Source organism: Pseudorca crassidens, chromosome 12, assembly GCF_039906515.1.
Source record: "Pseudorca crassidens isolate mPseCra1 chromosome 12, mPseCra1.hap1, whole genome shotgun sequence".
In the NCBI taxonomy this organism is placed as follows: domain Eukaryota; kingdom Metazoa; phylum Chordata; class Mammalia; order Artiodactyla; family Delphinidae; genus Pseudorca; species Pseudorca crassidens.
The window spans coordinates 74,304,318-74,330,826 of NC_090307.1; the positions used below are offsets into that span (position 1 = coordinate 74,304,318).

The window sequence follows — 26,509 nt, forward strand, 5'->3', positions numbered from 1 at the left end:
ACTATTTTTTTTTTTTTTTTTTTGCGGTACCCGGGCCTCTCACTGCTGTGGCCTCTCCCATTGCAGAGCACAGGCTCCGGACGCGCAGGCTCAGCGGCCATGGCTCACGGGCCCAGCCGCTCCGCGGCATGTGGGATCTTCCCGGACCGGGGCATGAACCCGTGTCCCCTGCATCGGCAGGTGGACTCTCAACCACTGCGCCCCCGGGAAGCCCCTCTAATGCACTATTTTTAATATAGTATTCCATTCTATAATATATGGATATGATATAATTTATTTAATCACCCCCTGGAATTTTCACCCATTCACATTTTGCCGTCATAAATGATGCTGTGATAACCACATCCTTGTAGTTATATTATCCATGGTTATTTCCTTAGGATAAAAATCCCAAAATTGCTGGGACAGGTATGCTATCGTATAGTTTTTCCAAGATATCCTTTAGCATTATTGTAGTTCTTATGTTTACAAGGTTGTTCTTAATAGAATTTGCTTCTAGGTAAGTACATTATGTTTGACTGTGTTACTGTTGGGCATGTAAATATTAAACTGTTTTATAGGCATATATCTTCCCATCTATAAAGCTTTGAATTGAACCTAAGTCCTTTCTGGTTTTTGCTGCAATATGTGTTTCAGAGTCCCGTTCGATTTGATACCTTCGATAGCCTTTCACTAAGTATTCCAGCTGCCACATGGGTATGTACTGATCTGTGGTTTACTTGGGGTCTGTTTTGGAGACATTTGAATCTGAAAGGGCTTTGAGACATTTCGTGTAGCTCAGCTACTACACATGACTCAGACACATGGTTGGTTGAACCCATCTTAGTTTTAATCTGTGGTACCATGGCCTGTCTTGGGGGGAGAAGGTGGGCATTTTCTCTCTTGCTGCAGAAATTTTGGCTTTTTTGAACACACACACACACACACACACACATTAATCTCAATTTCAAAGCTATCTACAAGAACATGGAAGCCCATAATTTTCTGCAGTGTTATGTCCTCATACCCTTGAATCCATCCATAAGAGCAAATCCAAGATGCTCTGGGCTCCCCATCTGTTCAGGAAACACCCAGTTGTGTCTGTGAAGCCTCACTGCCTGCCTAAGCAGAATAAAGCTCTGGGCTTCACACTGTTAACAGTTTCAGTCTAGCTCTCCTTGAATTGTAATCATGAATGTCCTTCTTGTGCTGTAGGGTCATCCACTGACCCTGGACCACTGCCTTCACCACTTCATCTCGTCGGAATCCGTGCGGGATGTCGTATGTGACAACTGTACGAAGGTATGGCTTTAACCCCAAGTGCCATTTCCTGAGCCGGCCCACGTGTCCTGATACAGCGCTTCCCACACCGTCGGCCCTGAGCTCTGCCGACTACCCCCAGAGGCTCTCTGCAGCCACAGCCACGTCCATCTAAGTTGCTGAGGAAATTGGCAGCCCACGGACCAAATCTTTTTCCTAGATGAGTTTGGTTTCATCCACAAAATGTTTAAAGAAAAAAATTTGAATGCCATGCTTTGAGGTGGGACAGGCCCGCTCCAATTCACTGCAGTTCTCTCCACACCCACCTGTTTCACATCTGCCTCAGCTGAGCAACCTGCCCGACTCCCCCGAGCAATTAAACATCACCCTCTGAATTAAGAGGAACTGTGGGGGCCAGAAATTTTGAAGACACAGAACAAAACAGATGACATGCTAGTGTCAGTTTCAGTGCGGCCTCTTTACTTCTTTTGCCTCCACGGTCACCATTAGTTAATGACTAAAAGAGTGAAGACAACTCACAGATAACTGGGCAGCTGAGTTCCTTCAGCAGGTGGACGTCAAGTGCCCAGTGAATGCACTTGTAACGCCAGCCTGACCCGCAGCTCTCCCTAGGGGTCCTGTTTCAAGAATTTCTGCAGAGGGACTTCCCTAGCGGTCCAGTGGTTAGGACTCCGTGGTTTCATTGCCGAGGGCGTGGGTTCGATCCCTGGTCGGGGAACTAAGATCCTGCAAGCTGCGCAACGCTGCCCAAAAAAAAAAAAAAAAAAAAGAATTGCTGCAGAGAGATGTTTCCTTTATTTCAGATTGAAGCGAAAGGGACGCTGAATGGGGAGAAGGTGGAACACCAGAGGACCACGTTTGTCAAACAGTTAAAACTAGGGAAGGTGAGCCCATGCCGCATGCCTGGCCGGCTCTGCTCCCGAGGGCCCCCCGGGTCCCGCTCCCGACCCGCGGCTCTTTCCGTCTCTCCCACCCGCAGCTCCCCCAGTGTCTGTGCATCCACCTCCAGCGGCTGAGCTGGTCCAGCCACGGCACACCCCTGAAGCGGCACGAGCACGTGCAGTTCAACGAGTTCCTGATGATGGACATCTACAAGTATCACCTCCTCGGACACAAACCCGTTCACCGCAGCCCCGAGCTGCACGAGAAGGCAGGACCTGCACTGGAGCTGCAGGATGGGCCGGCAGCCCCCAAGCCAGGTGCCTGCCCGAGGGGCCAACGCAGCTGGAATTGGCGGGTTCCTTGTGCCACAAGGGCCAGGCTCACCCGACGGCTGCTTAAATTCTTGAGAACAGCAGGATTGGGGGTGGGAGAGGAAAGGTTTTGTAAAAGAGGTTTAACTGGCACAGTCACGAGATGTCTAGTTTTTAAAAACTCTCTGACAAATGAAAAACTGTAGGCAGGAAAGCAAAATGTTGCTTTCTGGTCTTCTGACTAAACAATAATTGGCTCAACTCATTCCAGTGAATTTCTTCTCTTTTCTTCTCCCCAGTACAGTCACCTCGTTTAGACAGGAACTGTGGGGAGGAATGTCCTGGCTGAAGATCCCTGAACATCTTATTTGGGTTGATACTTCTTTGCTGAATTGCTTTTTGTCTGATCCCATTACCATCCTCCCTTGAAGCTAATTATTGATCGGGTCCCAGTGAAGCCAGGTAGCTATTATCACTCTGTCTCACTGAAGAGAAAACCGAGGCTCCCAGAGGCTGATTGGTCCAGGGGCAAACAGCAGATGGGGGATCTGGTACTGGAATGAAGTGTCGGGACAGTGTTTTTTGTTTTTTTTTAAAATTTGTTTTTGGCTGTGTTGGGTCTTCGTTTCTGTGCGAGGGCTTTCTCTAGTTGTGGCGAGCGGGGGCCACTCTTCATTGCGGTGCGCGGGCCTCTCACTGTTGCGGCCTCTGTTGTTGTGGAGCACAGGCTCCAGACGCGCAGGCTCGGTAGTTGTGGCTCATGGGCCTAGTTGCTCTGCGGCATGTGGGATCTTCCCAGACCAGGGCTCGAACCCGTGCCTGCTGCATTGGCAGGCAGATTCTTAACCACTGCGCCACCAGGGAAGCCCCGTTGGGACAGTTTTGTAAAGGTGTTGTATGTAATTTGTTCAGTTCTTTGTAAATGAGGAAAACTCACCGACTTTCGAGGCTCCAAGCCTGAACTCGCCACCCGTGTGCCAGGACTGTCTTCCCTGCACCCCAGACTTTCCCCACCTAACACCCCTTACTACCATTATTCTTTCCTACATCCATTTGTGTGGCCTGACAGGACATCATTCACAGGGAGACCGAGCTTTGTCCTTTCTCAGAAGGTCAATAGTTTAACATTGGGAGCAGCTGGGGTGGGAAGAGGGCCCAGTTTTAAATCCAGGACCTCCTTGCCCTGGCTTCCTCTTCTCCCTGGCAGGGGTGCAGGTCTTTAGCAAACAGGGCTGAGAATCTCAAAGACTCACAGAGTCGTCAAAGTGAGCAGGAGGCTAGGAGCTGGGTACATTTTTCCTATTTGGGGATTAAAACAGGCAGAGGCAAAAAGGAAGTTTTATGAATCAGCATAGGACAAAATCAAGTATCTGTTTTTCCTCTGTAGCCTTACTGGGGAGTTAAATTTCAAGCTAATCCAAACCATGTCTTGTTTACCCAAAGCTGCTGCTCACTTTCATTGCCTTCGGCCTTTTTCTCTTGCAGTTCGGAGTCACCCGGGGGGCCCCAAAACACAGATTTGCATGAACGGCGCCTGCTCCCCATCTTTCTTGCCCACGCTGCCAACCCCGATGCCCTTCCCCCTCCCAGCTGTTCCTGACTACAGGTGAGCCACTTTTTAGACGCATATGCCTCATTCACTGATGGCTTTAAAAATAAGAGTTACAAAGTCCATAAAATGTAAATGTTATGTGTATGTGTGTATACATGTACATATGTATGAAAGTATGTACATAGAATATAAAGAAAGAAATTTTAAAAATTTTGGGGACACCACCTAAAGATAGATCACCAATTAAATCTTTGTCTTCCACTCTGTAAAGCTGTGTGTGTGTGTGTGTGTGTGTGTGTGCGCACGCATATACTACACAACATACATACACTCACAGAATGGACAGTTTACCAGGCCAGTAAATACAGGTCTCTATTTCAGTGGTTGCATAGTATTCAGTTGTATAGCTGTACCATTGTGTCAGTCCCCTATTGTTGAACATCTAGTATTTTTTACTCTTTGCTTTTTTTTTTTTGCGGTACGCGGGCCTCTCACTGTTGTGGCCTCTCCCGTTGCGGGGCACAGGCTCCGGACGCACAGGCTCAGCGGCCATGGCTCACGGGCCCAGCCGCTCCGCGGCATGTGGGATCTTCCCGGACCGGGGCACGAACCCGTGTCCCCTGCATCGGCAGGCGGACGCTCATCCACTGCGCCACCAGGGAAGCCCTCCTCTTTGCTTTGCCTCTAAACCTTCCTTGTTGTATTTGTAAACCACTGACATTTGTTCCTACCGTTCAGCTCCTCCACGTACCTCTTCCAGCTGGTGGCAGTTGTTGTCCATCACGGAGACATGCACTCGGGACACTTCGTGACCTACCGACGGTCCCCGCCTTCGGCCAAGAACCCTCTCTCCACGAGCAACCAGTGGCTGTGGATTTCTGACGACACTGTCCGTAAGGCCAGCCTGCAGGAGGTGCTGTCCTCCAGCGCCTACCTGCTGTTTTACGAGCGTGTTCTTTCCAAGATGCAGCACCAGAGTCAGGAGTGCAAGTCTGAAGAATGACTCTGCCCTGGCCCCGAAGCTAGAGCTGATGGCTCCGTCCAAGCTGTGTGTGTGTGCGTGTGCGTGTGTGCTGTGGTGTGTACGTGCAAGCAGCCCCACTAGAGTCCTGCAGCCTTCTGGCGTGTTCTAAGAGCAGGCTCCACACAGGAGCTGGTGGCCCCGATTCAAACGAGGTCAGGCTCCCCGCACAGCTCTGCCCGTGCGTACCAGGGCAGCGGTGCCGGGCTAGGAAAACAGTCATTGTGTCTAGAGCATGTCTTGTCACTCACCTGATCCAGGTAATTAAAAGAAACCAGACTCCAGAAGCCACCTTTTTTAGATTGATACATTAGGTGTTCTCAGAGGGGAGTTAACTTTGTCTGATCCTCCAGCGTTTCAGCATAGATCTTTTATTTTTAATAAGCAGTCCCATAAAAATGGTTGAACTAGTGAAATTACTAAAGGCAACAACTTCGAAGAAAAAGTGCCTTTCGCTCTCAATTGCTTTCGTAGCACGTCCCTTCTGGAAAACACACCTCATCTGGGAATCATATAAACAATTTTTGAAAAGCTCTGTACCTTCCAAAGTTACCGAATAGAGAGCAACAGAACAGTTAACAGACGCCTGATGCGCACCCGCCTTCCCTTTTTATATGTCTTTTTCTAACCTTTCGATTCTTTATATGTAGTAAAAGCTCATGTGCCAAATCCGCCCTCGGGGAAATTCTTTCTCTACTTTGTCAGTTACCAGTGACCAGCTTTCTCTTTGCTGTTATCTTTTGTATCCTGGACTCCCAAGTGTGATGATCGCATATTATATAACTGTGTCAACGGCCAGAACTCGGTGGCCTGTGTGCCACACCTAGGACTCCTCCGCTCTGTAGAAAACCCTTTCTCACACAAGGACCCCACGGTGGACAGCTATTCTCATCTATTTATTTATTGCCCATGAAGAGCTCCTGAGGTTTACAGGTGGAGCCGGGGGCTGTGTCAGAAAGACAATCCTGGCCTCCATTTGAGAGCTGGATTCTGAAAGAAGGGCACTGACCTTGGGGCTGCTGCCTCTCTGGACCTCAGTTTCCTCATCTGTAAAGTGATGAGTTAGATTCCATGACCATCCAAGTCCAGCCCTTCCCACAAAAAAGAAGTTTAAAAAAACTTTTTGAACATAAAATTATGGCTGATATCTAGTACTGTCATTCTGTTCTAGGTCCATATTCTAAATGTATTCGTTTCCAGTAGCCTCATACAAAAGGCCTCTCTTGGGCATCCTCCCCTCTCTTCAGGTAAGTCTAATGAAGGCAGCCCAGGGCCGAAGGAATTTTGATGACACAGGGATATCTATGTTTTAGCTAGGCTCTTTTATTTAAAACAAAAAACAAATGCAGACTGACTCTTCAGAGATAAGATTTGGAATCAGACGCATCCAAAAGGTCACCTGAGGTCAGGCTGAGGGCTGTGCTTCCCCTGGTGGGGACCGGCTGGCAGACACTTCCAGACAAGGCCTTGGTGTCAGCTGAAAGCGCTAGAGGCCCAGATGATCCCCATTCCCCCAGGCCCAGCGTGCATCCTGAGGACTCGGAACTCTCGCTATTGACAGAACGGACTGTGAAGTTCTCCAGGCCACACACCTCAGGGAGAAAGGAGCCGCACAAAGCTTCTGGTCTGTTCACGGCAGACGTCCCTTCCCGACTTCTTACAGACCCTGGCTTTGACGGCGAAAGGCACGTCCCCGTGGTACCCGCGGTCTGGGGGAAACAAATGCTCAATCACGTGACCTTAACCTGCCTGGCAAAGTTGTAGCTTGGAGCAACTGCTGCTCTGCCGCTGCTTACGCTTTGCAATCTGCCATTAAAGAGAGATGAACGGGGCTCATCCTTTTAGCGTTCAGTTGTAAGCAGATCTTTGGTCGGAGGGACTGAGCCACAGCTGTAAATGTGAATGATCTCTGTGCAAAGTCTCTTCCCCCGACTTAAAGGTGACTTTCTCATTTTTTGTAAACCATTAGGCGTTAAGTAGCAGCCAAACACTCTTACTTCTAGCTTTAAGTTATTTACAAAGTCGCTTCTTTTTGCAAAAACTGAAGTTAAACTCGTAGTTTATGCCATAATAACTGCTGATTTATGTTTTTGCTAAAGGTACCTTTTGTATCTGCTGTGTATTATAGCAATAAAAGAATCATTTTGTTAGGAAAAAAGTCAACTGGTCTTCTTTCATAATTCACCGACTCGATACAAACATCCTCTTTCTGAGTTCAGCATTGTATGTAAGAAGCCCTGCGCTTGGGTTCAACCTTTTCCATGTTCCCTGTTGGTAAAGGAAATGCCAGCTCCCTCTTGGAGTAGAGAAGGAAGGAACTAACAGAAGTACTAGCTGTTAAAAACGTTTTTACTTTGTAATAGGCAGGATTTTCCGAAATGTCAGGTTGACCCGGGGAGCCAGAACATTCTTTCGGACGGGGAGACTGTGGTACCAGTGAGTGTTGGTTGGGTGGTTCATCATAAGTAAGCTTCCGTGGGCCAGCTGGAGCCTGACCACCCCCAGCCTCCGGGAGGGGTGCTTCCCCCGGGAATCCTTATGCCGGAAGAAGAAGTCTCTGCAAGCCCCAAAGGAGACAGAGGCGATGGGGCTCCCAGGAGCCAGCTCTCTCTCATCATCTCTGTGCTCACCAATGTGGTCACGGCCGTCTTTGTACCTGCAGTGAGAAAACAAGCAGAGTTCACAGAACAGCCCTCTGTGGAAACAGGCCCACACCTCGTTTGCCTGCAGGGAAACAGTGCCACGAGCACAGGTTTCTGCAGGGGCTGGAGGGCTGCATCTGGTCCACAGATGAGGCAAGCCTTTCACCTTGTTATCAGCCCTCTTTGATCACACGCTTTAAAACCAATAAGGAATTCCCTGGCGGTCCAATGGTTAGGACTCTGCGCTTCCACTGCAGGGGGCCCAGGTTTGATCCCTGGTCAGGAAACTAAGATCCCACAAGCCATCAAACAAACAAAGCACACCAACAGAGGCCAAACACGAGTCTTAGAGTTCTCCTGCAGGGTTCGTATGTGTAAACCTTCATCGCGTAAGACGGTTTCTCCCTACACTTAAAACCCGTATTCCTCGCAAAGTCTGGCCCCCGCCGGCCTCTGAGCTCATCACTGCTTTCCAGCACCACCAGCGGGATTTCCACTCGAGACACTCCAAGCTCCCTCTGCTCTCCCTCCAGGTGCCTGTGTGGCTCCCACTCTCTCTTGGTTAAGCTATCAGCTCGGACGTCACCCCTCCGTGAACCCTCCTCTAACCATCTTCCCTTAAGCCCAGAGTTCTCAACCAGGGTGACTCTGCCCCCCCAGGGGGCACTAGGCGATGTCTGGAGACATTCTGGTTGCTTTGACCAAAGGGACCCCCGAAAAAAATGCACAGTCTAAAAGGAGGCAGCCTGTCAGCCAGCTCTGGGGGACTGCTCCGAAGAGGTAAGGGGGGAGCAGACAAAACACGGTCGTTAGAACATCAAAAGGTTACTGATCATTAAAAGAAAACCAGACATCTCGAGCTAATGAGTTTAGCGCCTTTCTGTGTAGGGAACAGTCTGGGCTCACTGAAGTCATTCCTTTGAGATGCACCTCAGCTCTCTGGGGCCAGTATCCTGTCCTCTCCCATCCTGAGTCCCCTCGGGGCACCCTGGCGGTGGCTGCGGGGCTGAGGGCTTGGCAAGGGTATGTCTCCATCCTGAGTTCCCTCAGGGCTACAGTGGCTTGATGGCCCCACATCCTCTGTTGGATGATAAGGCAGGCAACGTTCTTCATTCACAGGGTGGTCCTGGCATCTGGTGGGTGGAGGCTAGGGATGCTGCCCAACATCCTGCAGTGCACAGGTCAGCCCCAGAAAGAGGATTATCTGGCCCAAAGCATCAGGAGTGTTGCTGTTGAGAAACCCGGACTCCTTCCTCCCAGCCGTTCTTAGATCAGCCTGTTTAATTTTCTACGAGACACTTATCAACGTCTGAAGTTATCTTGTTCGCCTGTTCATCACTTTGCGGCCTCTCACTCCCGCCATGGTGAGAGCTCCATGAAGACTAATTGCTTATGTTCCACTACTACTCCCCTAACTACACTGAAGGGTTATTTGTTGTACAAATGAGTAAAGTACGGTGGAATCCTAAACTCTTCTTTTTGGAAGAGACAGGTTTATAAAATTCAGTCCACTGTCCTAAAAAGTAAAAGGTACAAACAGTTAGGGGGTCACCTGTTGACAAGCACGAAGTTGAAGTTCTGTCCAGTCACTACAGAAACGCGATCCCGGATGCGCTCTAGGACAGGGAGCCAGGGCCTTGGAGACAGAGTGAGGCCCGAAAAGGTGTAGGTCAGCCCAGTGTCACCGTATGTCGCCTGCTTCCTTGGGACATTGTGCCACTTCCCAAACACCTGGATCCTGGCCAGCGCACCTGTGCAGGGGAAACATGGCAGCGCCTCAGACAATCCACTCACTCCCTGAGTATTCAGAAAAGGAAGTAAAACAGGAATAACATCTAATACCCCGACCAGGGACCCCCTCCTCAAAAATCATTGTGGCTCGTCCAAAACGTTCATGTAAGGACAGTGATTCTTGTCCGACACTTGGAGAAACACAGCCCTAGTCCAAGTTTTTCATAAAAACACCCTAACTTAATTGCTCACTAGAACCGTAATACAGAGGCTGAAATTGGAGCAAAATGAAGTCAGGTTACACGCTAGCACGGTGATTTTGCCAACTGTGGGGACAAAGGGCATCGATGGAAGATGGTGCTAATTCAGCTCAGGATGGAGGCTGGGTCTCCCGTGGGCATTTCTACGTCTCCCCGTCCCTGTGCCCTGCCACATTGCAGCGGTTCTCAGTGTGTGGTCCCCGGATCAGTAGCACCCGGAAACTCCGGACACTAGACTGCAGGGGCAGGGCAAGCCATGGTGTTCTCACAAGCAACAAAGTCCTCCAGGTGATGCTGAGAACCTCGTGCATAGGAATTACCTGGTAATTTACCATCTCTCCGCTCTCAGCGGACAGGAGATCCCTGTTATTAAGTCTGTATCCCAAGCACCCAGCAAGTTGCTTGGCCCAGAGGTGCCCGGAATGTGTGTTCAGTCAATTAACAAACTCATCTGTAATTAATGGCTCCTGGGTTCAGATTTCCCTAAACACGGACCACTAGTTTTATCCAACAAGGCTTCCACACACACCCCACCGTCCCCTGCTTACCTGTAAAATATTCCACTTCTTTCTCCAACTCTTGGAAAATCTCATCTGCTTCGGCTTTGCCAAACAGGACTGTGTAATCGCAGTCCAGGCCCTCGGCTGCAATGTGCCTCCAGCTGAGGCCTGCCGAGTGGACTCCATTCCCCGGGGCTGCTCTCCTGGGCTTTTTCCTGCTGGTCCCCTCCTCTTCTGCCAACCCTGCTGGGCCTCCTCCGGTCTGCTCTTGCCCCCTCTTTCCCATAAGGCCCCTGACAGCCCCCTTCACCAGGAATCTGTCCATCTAGTCTCCACAAAGCAAACACCTGGTAGCCAGTGGCCAGGCCAAGAGAGAGAGAGAGATTGCCCAGGCTCTGTCCCAAATGCCAAAATCCACTCTGCAAAGTGGTCTCACAGTGGCATTCCTCCAGTTTTTAAGTTTCCATTTTAAAGTTTAACACCATGTCCTATAAAGGAAGGAAGAGGAGGTTAAAGCTGGAAGGATCCCTCCCACACCTAGGTAGGTATTAGAATCAGCCGCCTAGCTTGCAACACCCACGTGTGCCTGCCCTCCACCCGCAAATATCCGAATTTTTAAAGAAACACCCACCCCCCGGAATTCGCACGCCAATGGCAAACTTGGAAACTGCAACCCAAACGCTCACTTTACATATGGGGAAACTGACACACTGAGAGGGGGAGAGGTTTGCTCAAAGTCACCCAGAAATGCACGTCTCTCTCTCCCTTCCACCCTGCAAAGGACAGGCTGGGGGGTGGGGGGTAGATAACTGGCCGGCCTCCCACGCAAGTATTAAAACAGGTAAGTACTGCGATCCTTACACGGACAAGATTCTGAATCTAAATGTAACAACGGTTAAACGTGGTCATACACCAGGCACGCCGAATTCTGATAGAAAATAAGAATTGTAACACGTGCGGGGGGTGGGTGGTGCCTAGGGGTCTCTTTAAAATCTCAGCTCCCGCGAAGCTCCGCTTCTCCCAGACACTGTACAAACGTCCTGCGGGAAAGAGGAAACACTTACCCCCTCTACAGAACTGCTTCCGGGCAGATTTCAGCCGCGAACTGGAGAAAATCCAGGCAAATCTGCAAAACAAAGCGGTGGGCGGCCTCCGGGCGCCACCTGTTGGCCCTCCGGGCGCGTTGCAAGCACCGCCGTATTTCTGGGTAACGTTATTTGTTCCGCAGCAGCGCAGGGTCCCCGGTGGTTTGGCAGCTGTTGTTCGGTGTCATCTCTCCCTGGGGATTAATTTCGTTTCCTGACAGGGAGTTGGGCCAACCAGCATATTGTCGCAGATAGGAGCACGAATTCTGCAATCAGACCCCGTAACTTCCATTTCTGTCTCCTCAACTGTAGCTGTGCGGCTCCTACAGGTCACTTAACCCTTCTGGGCTTGAACTGCCTTCTCTAAACAGTGGGGACTACAAAACCGATGCCATGAGAACACCATGAGGAGTAAATGAGAGGATGTGTGAGAAGGGCTTCTGTGCTTCAAACAAATGTCAGCTTTTATTATCACCAATTTTTATTTACTCTCTCTCTTGGCCAATGGAATGAAAAGAGGTTGGGGGCTTTGTTTTGAATCTTCTTAGCGTCCAGCTCTGCAGATTTTGACAAAGGTAAACAGTTGTGTGACCACACCACAATCAAGATCTAGAATTCTATCATCCCATAAAATTCCCCCAAGTCTCCTAGTTATCAACTCGCCCCCTTACCCAGCCCCCGGCAACCACTGATGTGTTTTCTGTCCCTAGAGTTTTACCTTTTCCAGAATTTCTTGTAAAGGAAATGATACAATATATAGGCTTTGTGTCTGGCTTCTTTCACTTAGCCTAACGCTTTTAAGACGTATCCATGTTGTTCGTATCAGTTTATTCCTTTTCATTGCTGAGTAAGCTGCCCTTGTACTCATGCCCTACAATTTGTCCATCCACTTGCCACTTGAGGGGCATTTGGGTTGTTTCCAGTTTGGGGAAAATACAAATAAGGTCACTATATCTATTCATGTACAAGCTCTCGTGTCCAGGCTATTGTAAATAGTGCTGCTATGAACATTGGGGTGCATATACCTTTTTGAAGTAGAGTTTTTTCCCTATATATGCCCAGGCGTGGGATTGTTGGATCATATGATAACTTTATTTTTAGTTTCTTTAGGGAACCTCCATACTGGTCTCCATAGTGGCTGCACCAATTTACATTCCCGCCAACAGTGTAGGAGGGGTCCTTTTTCTCCACACCATCTCCGGCATTTACTACTTGTAGACACTTTAATGATGGCCATTCTGACTGGTGTGAGGTGATACCTCATTGTAGTTTTAATTTGCATTTCTCTAATAATTAGAGATGTTGAGCATCTTTTCCTGTGCCTGTTGACCATCTGTATGTATGTAGAAGCAAGGATTTTATTCCAAACATATTTGGAAACTATAGGATTTTAACCTGGGGATTATTATGGTGTAATTTACATTTCAAAAAGATGATTAGGTAGGAAAAGAGAAGCCCCGCTGGGATTGTAGTTAGTAGACCAGAGATTGAGAACAGCATTTGAATTTGTTTGGGCTTTATTATGGAGATGGACCCAAGAGGACCGGTCCACAGTTTGGATGTGGGGAGGAAGGGAGAGGGGAAGAATCCCAGGTGTATGGGCATGTCTTTCAGAGGATGACTAGTTTGGAGTTTAACCTTAATGACCTCTGTTAAAGTCTCCCCCAAACCTTACAGGTTAGGCTTCTAGGCCTTAGTTTGTCGTCAGTAAAACAGGTTGTGAAAATTGGACAACTAAAAGCAAAACAATTACTTTTTTTCTTTTTTAACAATTACTATTTTAAAGCTAATTTCACTCCCACAAAAAACCCTACGGGGCGGGTACTTTTAAGTTCTTTCACCGGCTGAGAGGTGGAGGGACTTGCCCAAGGCAGAGGTATGATGGGTGAGAAGAATGAATGAAAGAGTAAACATCTGAGTGAACCGACCTAAGGAACCCCGCCCGCTCTAAAGACCTTTCTGAGCCCCACTTCGCCTCAGGGACCTTGCCCAGCGGCCCCTCCCACACATGCGCACTAGGACCTCCGCTGCCCCCTCGCCCACCCCCCCACCCCCGGTCGGAGCATGCGCGGGTTGCTTGGCGCCAATTGCTGACTGCCGCGGCTAGGCGCCAAGCTCGCGGGTCCCCGGGCAGCGCGCGTTCGCTCCCTCCTCGGCTCCAGGATGATTGGCCAGAAGACCCTCTACTCCTTCTTCTCCCCGAGCCCCGCCAGGAAGCGACGTGCCTGCAGCTCCGAGCCGGCCGAGCAGTGGAACGGAGTGGCGGCGGTAGCTGAGAGCGGGGATGCGGCGGTAAGGCGCGGCGGGGACCGCTCGTGGGGCCGGGGGTCAGGGGGAAGGGAGGGTGAGGAGGGCGAAGAGGGCGAGGAGGGCGGCGGACCCCGCGCGACCGAGGGGTTGCAGGAACATGGGGCTGACTGGGTAAACTGGGGCCTCCACGTGTTCAAAACAGCCGCCGTGGCGCCTCATCGGCGGCCATGCTGAGGGGTCAGCCAATGGAGGCGAACCTTGGGGCCGACGGCGCCAATCAGAGGCGAGGGGCCCGGCCCACCCTCCAATCAGAGGAGGGAGGGGGTGGGTCCTGGAGGGGAGGGTTTTTGCCGCGAAAAGACCACGTGGGGACGCTAGTGGCGGGACCCGCGGGGCGGGGCCCTGGCTGCTGGGCCCCTTCTCCGCGAACCCCTAGCGAGGCGCTGCGGGCCTTGCTCACAGACCTTTTTCCTGCCCTGTTTTGGTACCAAACTCGAAATTTGGGGCAGCGGCCTGTTAGTGCCGGACTGGGATCAGCCCTGGGTTTCCAGAGTCCGGTTTTGTACGTACCTGCCGAGCGGGGCTGAAACCCCAAGAATGGGTGTCCTCTACCCTGGGCTGTTGGGTTGGGGACGGAAGCTGCGGGCTCCCGGGAGAGGTCCGCTGCAGCTCGTGACCCGTTTCTGCGGGGACCACTTTCAGGCCAGCTCCGCCAAGAAGATCCGGGCCGGGCAGGAGGAGCCCGGCACGCCGCCCTCGTCGCCACTGAGCCCCGAGCAGTTGGTCCGCATTCAGAAGAACAAAGCCGCCGCACTGCTCAGACTCGCAGCGCGCAATGTGCCTGTAGGTTTTGGTGAGAGTTGGAAGAAGCACCTCAGCGGGGAGTTCGGGAAACCATATTTTATTAAGGTAAAGTTGGAGACTGCGGGCACTTGTAAATATAGCAGGCCAAGCCCACGTTTATAGGATATTGCTTTCGTGAGCTCCTACTTTCTGTCCTTCAACATACAGCCATGATGTTTTGAATATGCCCAGTTTAAGATTTTTAAAAGACTATGAGGTGATATCATAGCTTCTTTTTTTTTTTTTTGCGGTACGCGGGCCTCTCACTGCTGTGGCCTCTCCCGTTGCGGAGCACAGGCTCCGGACGCGCAGGCTCAGCGGCCATGGCTCACGGGCCCTGCCGCTCCGCGGCATGTGGAATCTTCCAGGATCGGGGCACGAACCCGTGTCCCCTGCATCGGCAGGCGGCCTCTCAACCACTGCGCCCCCAGGGAAGCCCTCATAGCTTCTTTCAACCCATTTGTTTAGTCTGCTCCCAAGGAAAGAGTGGCCTGGTAAAACCACAAACCCGACTGAATGAAACCTGCCCTTTAAACAAAAGAGGGAGGGGTTGGCACCCGCAGGAAATCAAGGCTGTCAGGCCAATCAACTTTGACGCAGCCCAAAGAAAGGAATTAAAATGTCGGGAGGGGAACTGTTTTGATTTTTACGCAGAATTTGGATATAAAACTTGGCAAAGAGCTAGCTAAAAGCTCTTCCAGTAGCTTTCATTGGAAGCTTTCTTATTGAATTCTTATGCTTTCCAGTGAGAATCTGATTGTAAATCTAGTTTATCTTTCCATCAGCTTATGGGATTTGTTGCAGAAGAAAGGAAACATTACACTGTTTACCCACCCCCGCAGCAAGTCTTCACATGGACCCAAATGTGTGACATAAGAGATGTAAGTACAAGTTGTGGATGAATTTTACTAAAAGGGGAGTAGGACTCAAATGGTAGTTTTTAATTAGGGACACTGGAGTTAAGCCACTGTCCATAATTCAGTAATAAATAAAATACTGAAATTGTGAGGTTTGGCGGGCCGTATTTTAGCCTGTACGTACCCTGTTTAACTTTTACTGTGTGCCGTTCATATGGCAAAAAAAGAAAAGTATGTATGTAAACCATGGGTCTGTATGCTCTCACTTGTATTTTATTTTATCCTTAAACCGACCCCATGCCCATGAGAGGTAAAGTGTGGTGGTGAGGAAACTGAGGCACGAAGCAGTTAAGTCTTTTTCAAGTGGTTGTCGGGGGTCCCACCTTGACTTGCGGCTCAGTGTTCTTTCTGTCTGACCACACCATCCTTTACCGTTGATGCTTTCAAACTCTTGACTTGTGGCCTGAACACATCTCCTGTTAACAGATTCCTTTGCTTTGGTTCAGCGTATATACAATGGCTGCTCGCTGTCAGAAGCTTGTTTGTGGCTTCCCACGGTGCAAACTATGAAAGCTGAGGGTGAATACGGCCACTTCCTGCTTCCCAGCCTCACCTCCACCTTCCATTCTCCTTTGGAGCTGGACAGGGCGGTGACCCTCTCCTCACTTCTGTCTTTTGAAAACCAACTAGAGGCATCTCTGGCACCTCCCGGAAGGAGGCCTGTCCCCCACTATATTTGTGATGTGGGTTTCCTTTGTGATGTGGGGGTTTTAGTATCTGCTTGCATTGGAGGTGTTCCATTTTTTTGTTCTCCTTTTGCCTTACTGATTTTGTAAGCTGAGGGTAGGAATCCCGTGATTTAATAAGCACCTGTTAAATCAAAGAGAAGTGAAATTGTTGAAGAAGCCATCGTGATAAGGCTGACACTCGTAATACTTAGCAGACTTCACAATTTTCATTTCAGAGCAAGCACTTCGAACGTACCTGCTTGTTTATAAAGTTAAAAAAAAAACAAGTCCTATTAAATTCAGTACTAGTTTGCCCCTTGTTTGAAGTATGTCCTGTTTTGAGTACCAATGAGCAATATTGTAAAGAAAGACTAAGAAAAGTGCATGAGACTTCTGAGGATCAGATGGCCCGGTGGGGCTTCTTTGCCAATGAGCATGTGGAGGGTCGGGGATGTTACCTGGCTCCTCTGAGGTCCTTATCCAGGACCAGACTGGAAAGCTTCCCCGCTCGGACAGGTTGCTTCATGTTGGGGAATATGCCAGGGGCAGTGTGAGTACCAACCAGAGGAATGGAGAGGCCCATGAAAGCTGCCTGATTGTGGGAACATCTGAAGCTGGATTTTGAAGAATAAAGTGTATGTTGGCTACGGAAGGAGAGTTTTAAGAAGGAACACGGCAAAAGTGTGGGAATGAAGAGAGATGGGTGGGCGGGCACCCGATCAAGAGGCCTAGTAGTATTTTCACACTGACGGTGACAGTGTCCTCATTCTCCTCTGGTTCCATCCCTTAAGAGGACACAGGCAGACCTTGTTTTATTGCGCTTCGCAGATCCAGCGATTTTTACAAATCGAAGGTTTGTGGCAACCTTTCATTGTCAGATGATGGTTAGCATTTTTTAAGCAATAAAGTACTTTCTAATTAAGATACGTACTTTTTTTTGACATGCAATTGCACACTTAATAGACTACCATATCGTGTATGCGCTAGGAGACCAAAAAATTTACGTCACTTGTTTTATCGCGATGTTTGCTTAATGAGACAGTCTGGAGCTGAACCCACGGTGTCTCCGCGGCGTACCCGTCCAGGGGAGCAGGCTCCTTCATATGCTGCTGCTGGGCAACTGGAGTTTCTTCAGCTCGTGGAAAAGCAATTTGGCATATGTCGATGAAAATTTTAAATACACTTAATACTGTGACCAGCAACTCTACTCTTCTGAATCTATTCCATAGAAATGAAAGCAGCAGTATGTAAAGATACATGTAGTCGGATGTTTACTGCGTTACTTTTTTAAGGGAAAAAACTGGGAAACCAGCTGACTGCCCATCAACAACTGAGCTCTGTTGACTTAAAGGAGGCCTACAGTGTATGATGTGAGAAACACAAAAATGTAGGGTGATGAGTACAATGACCCTCATTATATATCAATAGGTGATTATAAATGGTTGGATCAGGACGGGGTAGGGATGACCGGGAGATCTTGATATATTTCTGGATGGACGTACTTGTGACAAGGGCGTATTTCCTTTTGTAATTCGAAAAACGAAGGGGATGAAAGCAAAGTTGACCCCAGCTTGTTTCAAACACGTGGGTCAGAGAAGGGAGGGGGCACTGCAGCAGGTGACTGAGGGAAGGATAACTGGGCAATGCAGTGATGGTGCCAAGTCACCTGCTCCCTTCTGGGGGCTCTTAGTTGGGCCGGGAGGGGGGCCTGCCCTTGTCCTCATAGTATAAGGAGTCCTTTGTATAAGTTATCAGCCAGCCAAGGTGTTCGTTCAGACTGCCTGTACTGTAGTGTTTGATCCTCGCCATCTGGTGTTCACAGGTGAAGGTTGTCGTCCTGGGACAGGATCCATATCACGGACCCAATCAAGCTCATGGGCTCTGCTTTAGTGTTCAAAGGCCCGTGCCACCCCCGCCCAGGTACGCAGGCTCTACAGGTGGCTCAGCTCCAACTGTGATCACGTTCAAATTACAGGTGCACCTGTTTGTGGGACCGTCACTAGCCTTTGGAGCAGGATTTCTCAGTTTCTGCACTACTGACATGTGGGGCTGGGTCTTTGTGGTCGGGGGGCTGCCGTGTGCGTGGTAAGATGTTTAGCAGCACCCTTGGCCTCGAGATGCCAGCAGCACGCCCCACCCCCACCCCATTTGTGACAATGAAAAATGTCTTCAGACGTTTTCAGCCGTCCCTTGTGGGGCCACATCACGCCTGGTTAAGAACCCCTGCCTTGGAGGATTTTACATATCATTTACAAATATAATGAACATTAAAGGTATAAACTAAATCCATCACTTGGGAGTGGGGTGGTAACTCCTGGGCTAACTTGCTTAGGTTTTCCAAAGTTCTCTTCCTTAAACCCAAGCACTGACCGAAGTAAAGGCGTTTGGCAGGTGTGCCTGTCTAAAGGAAGGGCAGCGTTTCCCATGAATCAGTGCAGTTCGCCTGTTGTCCGCCCCGAGGGCTGGCTTTGCAGACTAACTCGCCTGTGTGCTGGAGGGTCCTGGACTTTCCGAATTGTGCTTAAGATTCTGTTTTTCTGTTTGTTTTTCTTCTGGCTTGCTTTCAGTTTGGAAAACATTTATAAAGAACTGTCTACAGACATAGATGGTTTTGTTCATCCTGGTCATGGAGATTTATCCGGATGGGCCAGGCAAGGTAAACCAGCCACTGCTAGATGTGTTTTGGATGGATTTCAACTGTCTTTTCTGTCTAGCTTGCTTATATTTTTAAAAGATACCCGTGAGGAACCAGAGAGCTCTAATAAAATGGCTAAGTTTATGTAAGTCAAAGAATGTATCTCACCACCCCCTGATATCCAGGGAGAGGAGATGGGCTGGAGGTTGAATCCAATGCCAGTGGCCAGTGATTTAATCAATCATGCTTATGTAATGAAGCCTCCATAAAACCCCCAAAGGATGACATTTGGAGAGCTTCTGGGTTGATGCACGCATGGAGATCGGAGAGAGAGGCAAGCTGAGAGAGGGCATGGAAGCCACGTGCTCTTTCCCTCTGTCTTGCCCTTTGCACCTCTTCATCCGACTTGACTGCATCCTTTAATATCCTTTGTAATAAACCAGTAATCTAATCTAGTGGAAAAAAATGTATTTCGCTTTTATCCTGCAGCCATTGGTTTTTCATGTTTTAATCATAGCATGAAAGGGGAAAGTTGGTTCCTCGTCATTCATATTTTACGTTGAACCACTCAACTTCGACCATTCAGAAGGTGGCCTCAAGTTTTCTCATTTTGACACACGGGTTATGTTGTGTGTGTTTAATACCTATCTGTGGGACGTCTTTCTCCTTTTTTAACAAACTATAATCAGGATAAGGAAAGAATATCTGCTCTTTCCTTGCAGTGAGATTTTTGTTTCAGTGAAACGTCTTGGCCTCCTTGTGTTACTTTCCAGGGTTATTTCATATCAGTTAGGGTATTTTTTGTTGTTGGTGGTGGTGGTACACGGGCTTCTCACTGTTGTGGCCCCTCCCGTTGCGGAGCACAGGCTCCGGACGCGCAGGCTCAGCGGCCATGGCTCACGGGCCCAGCCGCTCCACGGCATGTGGGATCCTCCCGGACCGGGGCACGAACCCGTATCCCCTGCATCGGCAGGCGGACTCTCAACCACTGCGCCACCAGGGAAGCCCAGGGTATATTTTTTTAAACAATTCTTTCTGATGATGGATATAATGCACGGTCACTGTTGCAAACTCAGAAGTTCGGTCTTGAAAGTGCAGAGGTGAAAATGAATCTCGCACAGAGGCACCAGCTGGTCACGTCCTAATGCTTTCTCCACCACCGGATTTCAGGTGGCTGCACCAGCTTACATCTCGGGGTGGTTTCGTCATGCGTTGAGCCCATTATTGGGTGTTTAGGCCAACTCGTTTCAGCCTCCCCCTTTTTTTTCTTTTAATTTTATTGAAGTATAGTTGATTTACAATGTTAATTTCTGCTGTACAGCAAAGTGATTCCATTATACATATACATATTCTTTTCCGTATTCTTTATAATTATGGTTTATCAAAGGATATTGAAGAGTTTTCTGTGCTATACATCCTATATATAATAGTTTGCATCTGTTAACCCCAAACTTCCAGTCCATCCCTCCCTCATCCCCCCCCATGACAAGCACAAGTCCGTTCTCTCTTATCTGTGAGTCAGTTTGTTTCGTAGATATGTTCATTTGTGTCGAATTTTAGATTGCACGTTTCAGCCCCCCTTGAACCTCCTTCTTCGCTGTGTGCTCGCAGGTGTTCTCCTGCTCAACGCCGTCCTCACCGTCCGGGCGCATCAGGCCAATTCTCATAAAGAGAGAGGTTGGGAGCAGTTCACCGATGCTGTTGTGTCCTGGCTCAATCAGAACTCGAACGGCCTTGTCTTCCTGCTCTGGGGCTCTTATGCTCAGAAGAAAGGCAGTGCCATTGATAGGGTATGTTTTGGGTTTTTTTTTTTTTAAACAGGTTAGAGAATTCTAGCAGTCCCTTTATGTGGTCCTAGAAAGATCATGTCCTAAAATGAAGCTTATTTTCCCTTAAAACTGTGATAATTAGGATTAGGTTTCCCATCGAAAACTGAACAGAATTCAGGGACTTCCCTGGCGGTCCAGGGGTTAAGAGTCCGTGCTCCCAACGCAGGGGCACAGGTTCTATCCCTGGTCAGGGAACTAAGATCCTGCATGCCACACAGCGCAGCCAAAAAAAAAAAAAGGAAAGAAAGAAAATTGAACAGAACTCAGACGAAATGATTAGTTGTGTATGAGGAGAGCAGCTGGCCAGCTTCTGCTTATATGCAGTTGGTAACACTGGCATAAACTTGCTGCATACACAGAAAGATAACACAGGTCCCCAGGTTCCATTCATGTAACAAACGATGCAGTAGATGATGAGCGAGGTAAGTCTCTTGCTTTCAACAAGTTTGAGGGTATATGGGAAACATGAAGAGTTCCACCTAATCGCAAATGTAACCTCCCCCCATGAAAACACCATCAGCGATAATTATTAAAGCTGGGCCCTGGTTGCTGGTCCCCGACACCAACCCAGCTCTTCAGTCTCTGGCCACCCCACCGCATCCTCCCCTGACCCACCTGCGTATACTTGGTTGCTGAGATTAAAAACCGGAAGTCATCCTTGAATGCCCTCCCTCATCCCCTTAAACCCCGTCCTAAAACCATCCTAATCCTGCCTCCCCTCTGTGCTGAGCACTGGCATTTCTCTCTGGGATGCCTGTGACCGGACTGGAGGTGATGCTGGTATGAAGGAGACTGGCAAGGGGAGGAGGGGGCATGGGGCTGGGAGGGAGGGAGACGGGAAGGAGGAGTGTTTAGCTTGGGCTACTGGGAGGCACTGAATTGGGCAGTGAGGGTGGGGGGAGAAATCATAGTATAAACACGTCATAAGTGAGGTAAAGGGATGAACCGAGGCGACATGGCAGTAGCTTATGGTGTATCAGATACGTGCAAACAGGTGTCAGGAGCAAGTCCAGCACTTTTCACACAGCATCTCTCCTGACCTCGACGCAGGCTGTTGGGGGTGGGAGGGATACGCTGACCCCGCTTTGTACTGGGGCTCAGGGAGGCGAGGTCACTTGCCCACTTGGGGTGAATGGAGCTTCGGACTCTGATCAGAGCAGCCAGCTCACCTGGGCGGGCCCGTGGGGAGCCCTGCCCAGCCCACGGGCGAGGGTGGCAGGGTTCCAAGCCAGCCATCAGCTTTAGAGACTTGACTCACGTGTCAGTTATCTCCTCCATTTTCTCTTAAGTGGAGTTCTACCTTTATTTCATAATTTAGGCCTTTTTTCCTTTTTTAAGGTAGTAGATTCAATTCACATGGTTAGAAACTAAAGGATTTCAAGGCCTTCCCTCCCAGTCCCCATCCGTTCCAACTCTTCTTGGCCTCGGGTAGGCACTGGGCTTTACTGTCTGACATCTCCGGCCAGTGTCTTTTTTTTTTTTTTTTTTGCGGTACGCGGGCCTCTCACTGCCGTGGCCTCTCCCGTTGCGGAGCACAGGCTCCGGATGCGCAGGCTCGGTGGCCATGGCTCACGGGCCCAGCCACTCCATGGCATGTGGGATCTTCCCGGACGGGGGCATGAACCTGTGTCCCCTGCATTGGCAGGCGGACTCTCAACCACTGCGCCACCAGGGAAGCCCCGTCCAGTGTCTATACACATGGATGCAAGCAGCAAGGGGGCGTGTAGGTCAGATGGAAGAGCTGCTTTCTCTATAAAGTTTCTCTGTGAATGAACAGGATGTTTTCAGGTGTTTTTCTTTTCGGGAAGAGAATAGTAGGAATAAAACCTGGCATGAATGAACTAACTGCTAAGATCTGATTACCTCGGTAATGAAGTGTGTGTGGGAGTGATTTCCAGTCTGTGTCTTAGGGAGGTTTGTGGTCAGAAGCGCCCTTACTCAGTGTATCTGTAATCTTAATAATGGTTCAGTTTGAAAGTAAACAGTTGTTAAAGTAGCTTGACCATTAAAAACCAGACTTCCCTGGCGGTCCAGCGGTTGGGACTCCGCGCTTCCATTGCAGAGGGCCTGGGTTCGATCCCTGGTTGGGGAACTAGGATCCTGCATGCTGCATGGCAAAACCAAAAAAAAAAAAAAAAACTGGTAGATTGACCATTAAAACCCAAGTTGCACATCTGTAGCCCGGGGTGTCTCCTGAGCACTGACCTGTATATTCAGCTGCTGCCTTACTAGGGACCTGGAAGCACATCAAATGCAACATTTTCCCATTCTCCTTTCCTCGTCCATCCCTCACTAAACTTGGGCCCCTGGATGCCCAAGGATAAAAAGGGCCGCTGTCTACCCAGTTGCCCAACCAGAAATCGCATCTCATTCTTGACCCCTCCCTTTCTTTCCCCCTCTCCTTCCCCCTCTCCACCCTTTGTATCTATCCCCACCTCCTGCAACCAGTCATACACAGACTTTCTTCTCTCAGCCCCCCCACCACCTGCCCAACTTAGCCTCAGGTCAGCCCCATCTCATCTTGCCCAGAGCAGAGCGTTCAGATGCCTTCTCCTTGGAAGGCCTCGACCTGGGCTCATGAGCTGGGGTCTGGGCACGGCCCCGGCCTGCCTGTCACCCTCTGTGAACTCCAGGCCCCCTGAACCACCTGGACTTCTCCCCACCCCCTACTCCCCTGACTGCCTTTGAACGTCCTGCTTCCTCTGTCCAGCATGTAGAGGTCTTTTCCTTCCCTGGAGGCTGGCTGACTGGTCCTTTATAATGCACACAGCTCTCGTGTTCAGGGGCCTGCCCCATATGCTGTACCCTGTGCTGAGCACCCGGCCTGCGTCCCTTCCCGGGATGCTCTGCGCGCACGACCCATCTTTTGTTCTTCACGGGATCTTCCTGAGCTGGCACTGCTGTTAACTTCCAGTCCACAGGTGAAAAGTGACCTGTGGCCTAGGGAGGGTCAGTGACTTCCCTGGGGCTGCGCCACTGCTGAGTGGCAGGGCCAGGACCTGAAGGAACCCAGGTTCCATGCCCTGACCCACACTGGGCTGCCCGGCTTCACTGATGGCCCCTCCTCAACCCAGCCTTGAAGGCAGGGGTATCTTGAAAGACGATTATTTGTTGGGTGATTTTTTTTTTTAATTTTTATTTATTTTTGGCTGCGTTGGGTCTTCATTGCTGCGTGCGGGTTTTCTCTAGTTGTGGCTTGTGGGCTCTAGAGCACAGGCTCAGTAGTTGTGGTGCTCAGGCTTAGCTGCTCCACGGCATGTGGGATCTTCCTGGACCAGGGCTCGAACCTGTGTCCCCTGCATTGGCAGGCAGGTTCTTAACCACCGTGCCACCAGGGAAGCCCTGTTGGGTGATTTTTATTTAAATACAGGAAAGAATAAAGAAGAAAGCAAAAATGGTCCAGAATCTTCCTACTAAGTTAACTACAGTTGACATTTTAAAAAATTTTAAGTATTCTATTTTGGTGGTGAGATAATGCAAACAGCATAGAAAGGTACAATCTTTCACCTAAAGGAACTACTATAAATAGTGTCTTGGGTCTTATCCCCCCTACCAAAGAATTTTTTTTAATTTAATGCATTTATCACTTTTTCTTGCTTTTTTTTCTCACTTGACATATTTTAGAGGTCTCCCTGTGTCAGCATATGCAGCTTGATCTTGTTCTTCTAGTAGCTGTGTGGTGTTGCGTTAACAGAACTTTAGAAAAATATTTGTAATCTGTTGCATAACACTGGATTTATAGTAGGTTTTACCTGATAGGAGCCGTGCACCTCCTCAAGCCTGCATCTTTATGGAGATGTGTGCATCATGGCGTCCTTTACCAAATAACAGTCTCAGCAGTGGGACTGCTGGGTCATAGGACAAGGGCACCTACGAGTCCTATCGAGAGTGCCCAGTGGAGAGCAGAGACGGGTGCTCTGCATCCTTAGGGCCTAGCCCAGGTAGTGGCTCTACCAACCAGTGGAGGATGAACGCACGGACCTGTGTGGATGCTGCAAGTAAACCAACACCGTGAGGAAAGTGGGCGAATTTAGAGCGGTCACAGGGGAGCGGCAGAGCTGACAGAAAGCGCCACAGCCAGAGTGGTTTTTTTTTTAAAGTCCTGAGAGTGTCCCCACAATCTCACTCCCCGTCTCCTCCTCTTTCAGAAGCGGCACCACGTGCTGCAGACCGCGCATCCCTCGCCGTTTTCGGTGTACAGGGGGTTCTTCGGATGCAGGCATTTCTCTAAAACCAATGAGCTGCTGCAGAAGTCCGGCAAAGAGCCCATCAACTGGAAGGATCTGTGACCTTGACCCTTGGGGGTCAGGGGTCTTTGAGTGGTTTTCTAGAAGCTGTGATTGAAGTATCTGTCATTTATGAAGTCAAAGTCAAAAAACAATTTCCCTCCTAATTCTTCAGCACACTGCACAAGGGCACACATTTTCCGAGGAGCAGCAGTGAACCAGGCAGCCTGGGAGCAGCTTTACCTGGCCAGAAGCACAAAAATCTCCCTGGGACCTCTGGCCTGGAATATGCTGCCTGTGGGTCAAGGTTCTTGGAAGGGAGATGAGGTCAAATACTCTGGACTCTGTTCCCCTTTGTTATTACTTTCAAGCAGGGAGGAGATAAGCACCTTTTTGGTACAGCCAGCTTCTACTTGTTTTTACCTGGCAGGTTAGACTTTAGGTTTTGTGGTGTTGGGTGTTTTTATTTGGAAAGGCCCCCTTTCTTTACCCAGCCTGGCGTTCCAGTCTTGGTCAGGTACACTGGCCCGTGATCTTTCACGGAGCTCTCAGGAAGCCTGAGGTTTTTGCAAGTTCCCAGAAATTAGGGATCGAGTTCCTGACCGTCGTACTGGCGAAAATTGCTAAGGAACCATCCTTGGTGTGAACTTTCACTTCTGGAGGCTGGGGAAAGTGAACTGGGTCTAGTCTATGCAATTAGTTATGTAATTCTTTGGGTGTTTCTAGGAATAAGGTATGGAGGTTGAACAGAAAGGAGGAGAAACGTTTTTGTTTTTTTTTAAGAGGAAAGATGCTTTTTTTCCTAGCTGCATCTCGTCTGGGGTTTGTGCCAGCATACACTGCCAGTGTTTTTTCGTGTGTGGGGGGTAGGGGTGCGGTTAGACTGAAATCACTTTGGGATTTTTTTTCGGCAACACTGGTGAATTTTGCTTTTTTAAAAAAGATACTTAACGCAGATGTGTACATATATATATATATTTTTTAATCCTTTTTTTAAGAGGCAGTCTTTATTAGGTGTGCACCTCCATCCCAGATGCCGTTAGAGCGCTGTTTTGCTGTTAGCTGGGTTAAAGGGTTAACCCCGCGAGAGTTTGGTAATAAAAGATTGTTGAAGTTTCGCTTGGTGCCTGGTCCTTCTGGGCCCTGGGCGGACGCCCTTCAGGCTGCTCTTGGCTTGGGGCGGCCCGCGGTCGCCATGACAACCAATGTGGGCCGGAAGGGCCGCCTCCGTGCCGCCCTTCCTCCTTCCCCCCTCCCCCCGCCCCTCCGCGCCAGGCCTCGGTAAGCCCTGGGCCGGGTTCCCGGGAGGGGCGCGCGCAGGAGTCGGCGAGGGCGCTGAACGGGGTCGGGGTCTGCTGGGACCCTAAAGGAGCCACTTCGGACTGGAAAAAGCATTTCTCCACGGATCTTGGCATACTCACCATGGCTGCGTGTCCTGCCAAGCCCTGCGACAGTGCGAGGGCAGCTTCCCCCCACCCTCCCTCAGCTAGTTTTCCAGACTCTTCTCTGGGCTTGAGGTGTGAGGCCAAGGCACTGGGAAGACCCCCTGATGGTGGCCCACTGACCTGGCAGCACTTGGCTCCAGTAGCTGGGGTGGAACATCCAGAGAAAAGGTCGGTGTCCCCTGCTGTCTGATGAAGGGAGCAAAAAGAATAAAGAAGTCTTGGGAGCGCGGGTGCTCGTGTTTAAGTGGGCGAGAAGGGCCGCACCCAGTGAGAGCGTCCAGTCTAACACTTCTTAGCGGGGCAGGGATTTGGAAACTTGCTTGAGGAGATTACTTCCCCTCTGGGCCTCAGTTTTCTCATGTCTGAAAAGAAGGGTTTATGATCCCACATTGTGCAAAATCAGCACGAAGATGCACTTGCAGTTTTCCCTCTGGTAACTTTGGGGTCCTCCA

General features: G+C 49.7%; 4 protein-coding genes across 13 annotated transcripts in view; 3 read left to right on the plus strand and 1 right to left on the minus strand.

The window, feature by feature from the left end:
- The window catches only part of USP30 (ubiquitin specific peptidase 30), a 28,171-nt gene extending 20,987 nt beyond the window's left edge, over nt 1-7,184 (plus strand). For 4 of the 5 annotated variants that reach the window (XM_067700484.1, XM_067700483.1, XM_067700482.1 and 1 more), the window contains 6 exons: nt 637-696; nt 1,195-1,281; nt 2,064-2,144; nt 2,240-2,459; nt 3,939-4,059; nt 4,744-7,184. In XM_067700484.1, coding sequence (XP_067556585.1) covers nt 637-696; nt 1,195-1,281; nt 2,064-2,144; nt 2,240-2,459; nt 3,939-4,059; nt 4,744-5,008 — 834 coding nt within the window. In that variant the 3' untranslated portion in view covers nt 5,009-7,184. The remainder of the gene's footprint in view (nt 1-636; nt 697-1,194; nt 1,282-2,063; nt 2,145-2,239; nt 2,460-3,938; nt 4,060-4,743) is intronic. The other variant, XR_010933276.1, reaches the window with a different exon arrangement.
- ALKBH2 (alkB homolog 2, alpha-ketoglutarate dependent dioxygenase) lies at nt 6,330-11,370 on the minus strand. 2 transcript variants are annotated; one of them, XM_067700487.1, is made up of 4 exons: nt 11,224-11,370; nt 10,208-10,647; nt 9,221-9,419; nt 6,330-7,682 (listed from the first exon to the last, which is right to left on the minus strand). In XM_067700487.1, the coding sequence occupies exons 2-4, from the start codon at nt 10,482-10,484 to the stop codon at nt 7,376-7,378; spliced, it is 783 nt and encodes a 260-aa protein (XP_067556588.1). In that variant the 5' UTR covers nt 10,485-10,647; nt 11,224-11,370; the 3' UTR covers nt 6,330-7,375. The 2 variants fall into 2 exon arrangements, with proteins under 2 accessions (XP_067556588.1, XP_067556587.1); XM_067700486.1 differs by lacking the exon at nt 11,224-11,370 and adding an exon at nt 11,021-11,211.
- A 1,967-nt stretch (nt 11,371-13,337) lies between these two features.
- Nucleotides 13,338-25,730, plus strand: UNG (uracil DNA glycosylase). The gene is made up of 7 exons (XM_067700512.1): nt 13,338-13,536; nt 14,197-14,403; nt 15,123-15,218; nt 17,745-17,842; nt 18,490-18,578; nt 20,169-20,347; nt 24,535-25,730. The coding sequence occupies exons 1-7, from the start codon at nt 13,408-13,410 to the stop codon at nt 24,673-24,675; spliced, it is 939 nt and encodes a 312-aa protein (XP_067556613.1). The 5' UTR covers nt 13,338-13,407; the 3' UTR covers nt 24,676-25,730.
- ACACB (acetyl-CoA carboxylase beta) overlaps nt 15,086-26,509 on the plus strand; it is a 139,708-nt gene continuing 128,284 nt past the window's right edge. For all 5 annotated transcript variants that reach the window (XM_067700488.1, XM_067700491.1, XM_067700493.1 and 2 more), the window contains exon 1: nt 15,086-15,218. The gene's annotated coding sequence lies outside the window, so the exon portion shown is untranslated. The remainder of the gene's footprint in view (nt 15,219-26,509) is intronic.

What these genes read in the sequence shown, in the direction of transcription:
- ALKBH2 (XM_067700487.1), bottom strand. Translation starts at nt 10,484, where the DNA reads ATGGACAGATTCCTGGTGAAGGGGGCTGTCAGGGGCCTTATGGGAAAG. An exon ending in AGAAGTGGAATATTTTACAG is followed by an intron (nt 9,420 to 10,207) that starts GTAAGCAGGGGA and finishes TCCCCTGCACAG; the next exon opens with GTGCGCTGGCCAGGATCCAG. An exon ending in AACTTCGTGCTTGTCAACAG is followed by an intron (nt 7,683 to 9,220) that starts GTGACCCCCTAA and finishes TTCTCACTGCAG; the next exon opens with GTACAAAGACGGCCGTGACC.
- UNG (XM_067700512.1), top strand. Translation starts at nt 13,408, where the DNA reads ATGATTGGCCAGAAGACCCTCTACTCCTTCTTCTCCCCGAGCCCCGCC. An exon ending in AAATGTGTGACATAAGAGAT is followed by an intron (nt 15,219 to 17,744) that starts GTAAGTACAAGT and finishes TGGTGTTCACAG; the next exon opens with GTGAAGGTTGTCGTCCTGGG. An exon ending in ATCCGGATGGGCCAGGCAAG is followed by an intron (nt 18,579 to 20,168) that starts GTAAACCAGCCA and finishes GTGTGCTCGCAG; the next exon opens with GTGTTCTCCTGCTCAACGCC.